The 7,989-nt window shown below is 36.6% G+C and overlaps 1 protein-coding gene across 1 annotated transcript in view; it reads left to right on the plus strand.

Moving 5' to 3' along the window:
• LOC150090288 (F-box/LRR-repeat protein 5-like) overlaps positions 1-7,368 on the plus strand; it is a 204,433-nt gene extending 197,065 nt beyond the window's left edge. Inside the window, exon 9 of the mRNA XM_090369064.1 lies at positions 7,004-7,368. Coding sequence (XP_090225190.1) covers positions 7,004-7,232 — 229 coding nt within the window. The 3' untranslated portion in view covers positions 7,233-7,368. The remainder of the gene's footprint in view (positions 1-7,003) is intronic.
• Positions 7,369-7,989: the final 621 nt, after the last annotated feature.

The raw sequence follows: 7,989 nt of genomic DNA on the forward strand, positions 1-7,989 counted from the left end.
GCTTAAATAACTTTAAGGGGTGTATCAGGGTAGTTAACTATACAAGAACACTAAGTCTTAATTGTTTATACAGTAATGTCAGAAGTGTCATCAATAAAATGAGCGAATTCGAACTGCTGGTTAGGACAAGTAACGCTGACATAATACGGCTTACAGAAACATAGATAGAAGACGATGAATTTCAGTATGGTATGTATAATGTATTTAGGAAGGATAGGGAAGAGAGAAGGGGTAGTGGGGTCATGCTTCCTTTAAAAAGCAGCCTGTGCGCGATGAAAGCTTTCCCGGATTCAGACATTTTGCATGCTTCTATAAAATCTGTATGGTGTGAGATTGTTGGAAGCAAACGTATAATGAGAGTGGGAATAATCTGCAGGCAAGGTGATTGTGAAGATTATGATGAGAGCCTCTGCATGCAAATGGATGGGCAAGTAAGCAGGAATGTCTTATTAAGGGTGATTTTAATTTGCTTCTAATTGATTGGATGATTGCTATTTGTATCAACATTTCAGGGAAAGTACTAGGGAAAAGAATACTCTAGACCTCATCATCACCCATGAGCCAGATGACATAATAGGGCTGCAATACAGGAACCAGTAGCAAGAAGTGAACACGGAGTTCTATGACGGATGATGAAGAGAGAGGTAGTAGTAAAGGAATGGATTATAATTTCAGGAAAGGAAATTACAACAGCTTAAGATGCTACATGGCCTCTATTAACTGGGTAGATATCTCACAGAGAGCGAATACAATTGAATTATGATTTTTTTTTTATATTGTATGATGTGAGCAATACACAGAGGAACCAGTTTTTTCCTGCTTCCTTCGTGTATCGTGGCTGTGAGGTCCAACCGGAGAGTACAGCACCATCGTAACATCCAAGCCTGAGGCAGGATTCGAACCCGCGACCTTTGTGTTGCCAGGCAGGCCCTTTGCCCACCCGACTAGTCCGGTTGGCTGAATTATGGTATACCTTTAAAACATTAATTACAGAAGCCTTGAATGCTTATACTATTAAAAAATACTCCACAAGGAGGATTCCAAGTTGGATGAATAATGAAGTTGCCACATTACTTGAGCAGAAAAAGAAGGCATGGAAACGTTACAGAGCAATAAAAAGTACTGAAGTCTATAACAGCTACAAATTGATCTGTAATAGTGTCACAGAAAAGGTTAGGCTGGCAAAGGCAGATTATGAGGAATCGCTGGCAAAGAGAACAAAGAAGGGGGAGAAGGAATTCTTCACATATATAAATGCAAAGAAGAGAAGGACAAACCAGATCAGACCCTTATGTAATGAACGTGGGATAGTATTAGATACCCCAGCTGAAGTTGCAGTTGAACTGAACACAGTTACTTTGCATCGATATTTACAGAAGAAAAACTCTTTACGTCAAAGAGAAATTATGGGAGTGAAGTTTTAAAAAAATGTAATTTATGATGTTGAAATATCACAAAAGAATCAGTATTAGGACCATTGTTGTTTTTGATTTTCATAAATGACATCGATGAAGGGATAGAGGGCATAATGTCTAAATTTGCAGGTGATGTAAAGATTGGTAGAGTAGTTAATGATCACCGCAAAGCAGAGCTTCTTCATAGTGACCTAGATAGACTTCAGGAATGGTCAGAAAAACAGCAGCTATGCTTTAATCCAGCAAAGTGTAAGGTATTGCACCTGGGGAACAGTAACTCCAAAATAACTTATACACTTGGTGGAGTTGAACTAAAGCCATTAGTAGAGGAAAGGGACTTTGGTATTACGAAACGACCAGGCATGAAGTTCTCTGAGCAGTGCAGACTGGTTGCAAGGAAGGTGCATGGTGTCCTATCAATGATTTATCAAACAATTGCGAATAGAGATAAGGACGTCATAATCCCATTACACAGGATGATTCACTACCAGTGTGACAAACTTGCAGGAGGTGTAGGGGACACAAAGACGAATCGGAATCACATAGCATTGCAGGGTCCGAAATGCCTTCGTCATGCGGTAGAGGACGTTGAACGGGAGGTCGCGTGAACAGCGATCCCGCTGGAAGTCAGCATTTGCGAACCGTTTCTGTTAAAGAAACCAAGTAGCAAAAGTCCTCTGAAGTGGATAATCTGCAGGCTCCAATGATTGGACACATTGCAGATGGTATGAACTCATTTGGTTTGTTGACAGTATCCTCCATACAGTGGATTGGGAAATACCCAATCGTTGGCCTATCGCTTGAATACTTGTACTCGGATTGCCTTCTGCAAGACGTAGGACATTCTCCTCATTGTCTGGCGTCCTCGTCGTTTGCTCTCGATTCATGGTACCTCTCGTGAAACAACCAGTCTCACGTAACCTTCTGTGCACATGTGCGAAAATCATATGATGAGGAGCACGCCTGTGTGGGAAATGTTCCTGGTACAAGTGCAGAGCGGCACACCCGTTACAGTCCGCAGCTCCATATGTGAGGTGCATGTCGACCAGTTCAACGTTTGAATACTCGTCCATCCTACTGCCTCGGGAACCGGTTCGCAAATGCTGACTTCCAGCGGGATCGCTGTTCACGCGACCTCCCGTTCAATGTCCTCTACTGCATGATAATGATAATTTATTTATCCCTATTTTGTGTTACAATTGTTGGGCGATAACAGCAAGAAGGGAGGGAGAACACATAAGCCAGAGGCTTTTTAGGGGGTGTTCCCTTTGAAAAAGATAACAATAAAACCAGATACACCATGAATCGGACATATTTCTACATTCCATTACAGAGACTTCATAAACCAACCACACATGTCGCGTGGTTAACAACAGCATGACGAAGGCATTTCAGACCCTGCAATGCTGTGTGATTCCGATTCGTCTTTGTGCCCCCTACACCTCCTGCAAGTTTGTTGCACTAGTAGTGAATCATCCTGTATAAAGCTATTGTTAGACCATGCTTGGAGTACTGTGTCAAGTATGTAGATTGCACCTAAAGAAAGACTTGTTTCTTGAAAGGGTACAAAGATGGGTAACTCGCCTGGTGAGATCGGCAAAAGAAAAGGGCGTTCGTATGGATTTTGGATATGTGGGTTGCAGAGCTTGGAAACTAGGCACCTTAGAGGAGACGATTGAGGTGTTTAAGGCTCTGAGAGGCATAAGTAAAATGAATGAGGACAAAATTTTCATGGTTATAAATGATTCTAGAACTAGGGGCCATTAATTCAAGTTACAGGGGGAAATGTTTAGACTGGATTGCAGAAAGTTTTATTTTAGCCAGTGAGTTATAAATTACCGGAATAAGTTGCCTGCATGGGTGGTAGAGGCTGACAGTTTGGGGAAATTCAAAGGTCAGCTGAAAGCTACGGGAGGAGGGAAATGCATAGGTTGTCTCTTTTCTTTTCTCTTATTTTGTTATTCTTATTATTTTATTTTATTTTTTGGCTGGTGCAACATAAGCCATAGGCTTCCTTGCACCATGTGGCCATTACTAATACTAAATACTAGTGCTGCCTCTGCGTCTAAAAAAACTGGGTTTTCTCTTTTGCTCTGGGCATTACTTTTCTTCGAAGCAGTTGTTCACTTTGTACAAATTGCAAATCCGTTCTACCGTGGAATGTTGTTCCCACATCTGGGGCAGTTCCCCCAAAACCTCTCTCTCAGGCTTCTAGATTCCATTCAGAAGAGGGCAGTAATCACTCATCTCTAACAGAGTCTCTCCCTTCTCTGTGTTATCGACATTCTGTTTCTGCTGCATGCCTCTTCTATAGATACTTTCCTGGGCACTGTTCTTGTGAATTGTCTTCTTTAATTCCTGCTCTCTCTTTCAAAGCAGTCCGAAAATGTGCCGTTACCACTCAACATCCTTTTATTGTCCAACTTCAAACTCACAGAACCAGCTTTTCTTCTTCCTCATTTATTCATTTAACTTCCGTTTTCTGGAACAACCTTCTCTCATACATATTTCCTAATAATTGCAATCTACAGAAGTTCAAGTCTAATCTCAACAAATATCTTCTTTCATCTTCTCAACCTCCAACCTATGCACAGTACTAAGTACTATAGGTTCTAATACCTCTCATGTTTGGGGTTTTCATAAAAAAAAAGGTAAAAGTATGGATGCACAGAAGTTGCTGGCTATAGTTTTGGCAAGAAACCAGAAAGTACAGCTACCGTTTAGACAAGGAACAAGTTTTCTACTCTTGACCTTTGCAAAATTGAGTTCAGATTTATTAATAACTTGTTTTCTAATGCAGCAAACAGTTTACTATAGTTGTCAAATAAATGAAGCTGGAAATTTGTGTACAAGCTAATTGCAGTATGCTATACTTTTTATCCTAAACAGTCTTATCTTTTTTTTGAAAAACTGGTTTAAATACAGGAAAAGAGTTGTGTGAAATGAGGAATGAAAGGATTTTATTCCTGCAAGAATAATTTCACTGATGCAATCTGTGCAATTATTATGATAAGGATCTCCTTATATTTGTTGCCATTCATGATATATGCCTCAAATGTTTGTTCATCTGCAGCTAATAAATGCCTTGCTGTAGCCCATTCTATCAGCTGAATATTTTACTTTGAATTAGTTATACTTTTTATGAAGAGGTTGCCTATTTTTAGGTTATTTATGGTGCAAATTATCTATCCAACCTCTCAAGGCAAATGGAAAATTAAGCTCTTGGACTGGTCTCCACAGTCCTTTTCAGGTAACGTGGTGTGTGGTTCCTTTGTAGGATTTTTAAACTGAAAAATTTGTTTGTTGCAACTTGAAAGCTCCCAAGAAGCACATATTGGTAATCTTGGTAAAAAATACTATACTAGGTATAGTATTTTTTTTTATCTTGCTTACAGCATGCAACCCTTGATATATCCATGGAAGTTATACCCAGGTTTAATAGCAGTTCCACAGTACGAAGATGCAAGCAGAGGATTTTTTACAGAACAACTGGACTCTGCCAAAATTCAACCTGCATGACTTCCAAGTAACAGCTTTAGACTGAAGAGTTCTACTCCATGAATTCTTCAGTACTCTCCAGGCTAGAGATGATTAACAAGGCTAGTAACATAGAACTGATATCATAGAACAATTATCATCTTTTAAATGAACAAAGTGATAGTTGTTCTATGATATCAGTAACCTTGGCCCCTGGCAGGCATAATCTGCTGTATTCCTTCTTATGGTTCTGTTATAGAAGAGTGAAGGTCTTGATATTGCAAATGTAATTGTATAGTTAAATGAAGCCCCATTCAGACTAAGTGAGCATGTGAATCATCACAGTTGTGAATATTTATGCTAATGAAGTCTCACATTTATCTTCAGAAAGACTGTAACCTGCCCATATAACTGTAAATAAGACTCTCCTTCACACAATAAAGCTCTTTGGGGGATGATATTTTCCTCCCTCACAAAAAGTTAATTTCAGTTTTGTCTTTCCATTTGTTGGTTGGTTCAAGCCTGTTTCTATTACAAAGTCATGTATTTCATTTTATTAAATCTGTCATGTTGGTTTTCCCCATAAAGTGCCTTGTTTGCCTTTATATATAGGTGCCTCCGTAGCCAGGTGGGAAGGAGCAGCAGTGCGTAGCACACGCTTCTTGATTAGACCGGGGTTTGAGCCCCTTACCACCAAATACGGAAGATTCGGAAAGGTCAGGGAATGACCACCGCATATCCCAGAGCAATATGGCCTTAATTGCTAATGCTCCTAAAAATCAAATAATAACTAGCTCCTAAAAAAAAAAACAAATAAGTTTGCCTTTATGATTGTTTTCCTCATTAATTTTCTTCAAGTGTATGCTGTTTGGGGATATCATTAGTGAAGTTTTTCCAAGACTTTCTTCATCTCCACCGAGTGAAGGCCTGACATCCAAGTCATCAATGCAGGAGTGCATGCATTTAAGTTGGCCATGGTTTAAGCCTACCTGACTGCAAAATATGGTGAATGATGATAATATTGCTAAAACAACTAGCTGTAAACTCCTTTGATGTATGTGTCAGAAAAGAATATTTCTAGAGTATATATTAAGCACATTCACAGAGTATAAATAGAACATTTAACTGCATATGTCATACAATTATGGTTTGTATCATTTTTTAACCCAGCTCTGTGTCAATTGAAATACTCTATATCCCTTGGATTTTTTGAGCATAGTGCCTTTAGTTCCTGACAAGATGAGACCCTGGAAAATGAAGTCCTTTATTACTCTGTTAATAGTATTCAATCCTTTTACATTTAATATCACAAATCCAGTAACCTTTGAGACAAGATCATGTCAACTGACTTCAATACACTTTATTAGTGCATCTCTTTAAATCTTATCGTAATGTAATATTAATGGAGTAGATTTTAATATTATGCCCTTAACATACTCATTTTATATAGTTTAACTTTTATCTTTGTGCTGTTGAAATTAAAATGAAACTTATTTAAGTCAATTGTCAAGATTCATTGTGAATGTAATCCGCCAATAAAAATCCACCATCTCATCATAAAAGTATTACACCATAATTATGCTTTGTGACACTAAGAAATAAGGTTCTCTTTTATAAGTTTTTACCAGATTTCACAGAAAAAATTGGAGTTTTTGATGTCTATGACACCCTATGAATATGCAGTGTAAGATACATATTTCTCTCCATGTCAGCTGTTAAGTGTTTGCAGAACATAAACCCACTACTTGCATTTAATTCATAAAATTTAGAGCATCAGCATCACATGCATGAAGCATGTTTATTTTAAAATAAATTAACAACAGTTCACTAGTTTGACCTTAAATTTTTATACTAAGTATATTGAAAACAGGTCTGTTTTGTTTTATCACACCTGACAAAACTCTTTGGCACAATGTTTAACCAAACAGAAATTAATTATTCGAGTTTTTTTAATCATGCAGTAGAATCACATAGGATATTTTAAAAGTTACTAAGATATTTAGAAATTTTTGTTTAATTACACTAATTTATATCTAAAACTTTTTAAATTAAATTTTGAAATGTTTTAGATAGGTGATAATGTAATAATTAATGTGCATGTGTTCTATTAGATACATAGCTAATTCGGGTGTAATGGCATCAGTAGAGCACTTTGATGTATCTGGATGTTGGAATTTGACAGGACCAGGCCTTAGTGAAGTTGTTTCAATGGCTCCTGCCCTTTTGCCAGAAAACCTCTATTATTGTGACCATATTCAAGATGGACCTTATGCCGATCAAGCAAATGGTTGTCAGAACTTGGAAACAGGGATTCGTGCTTGCTGTTGCAACGGGCAGTAAATAATTTCTATAGTAGAAAAACCTTAGTTTCTATACAGTTAGCTGTTACTGTGAAGAAAATTATCCTTTAATTGTGATTTTTTTTTTTAATATGACTAAACCTGAAAAGAATTGATTAGTATTAGATTCTACTTCTGACAAGAATGTTCTGTTTTTTCCCTTGTAAAGTGATTTGAATATAATGTATAAAATAAAAAAGAATATCCCTTAAAAACCAGTTAATGTTAAATGAAAATTTAATCTTATAAGAATCTGTAAAGTTTAATTATTTTTATTTCCAATTTTTAAATTTATTTTTAACAAGAAATAGTATTATAAAAGAGTGTAGTTAATTATTACTTTATACATCAGAATATAAAACAGTAGATTTTAAACTACTCTTCATATAAATTTATTGTATTGAGCTACTGAATAATCTTTGCTGTAATAAACTGGCATATTACATATTGTTAAATATCATCCACTGAAGATGTGCCTCACTGAAAAGCAATACCTTCTGAGAAGGATAAAGAAATGAATAAAAAGTCTTTATAAAATATCTCTGAAGATATTATACATTCATGAGAATTTGATCAGATCATATTTTAACTAGCATTTACATACTAATTGCATGGGTATTTTAGTAAATCATACTAATCACTTGTAGATTACATAACCCCTAATATTTTTTTTATTATTATTATTCTGATTGCAAAAAATATCTTGATTACTTTTTGACTATGCTGTTTTTTTTCCCAAAACATTTATAAAGGAGCTA

The sequence above is a fragment of the Mastigoproctus giganteus genome, chromosome 2, assembly GCF_048544385.1.
Source record: "Mastigoproctus giganteus isolate SK-2022 chromosome 2, ASM4854438v1, whole genome shotgun sequence".
Classification (NCBI taxonomy): Eukaryota; Metazoa; Arthropoda; class Arachnida; order Uropygi; family Thelyphonidae; genus Mastigoproctus; species Mastigoproctus giganteus.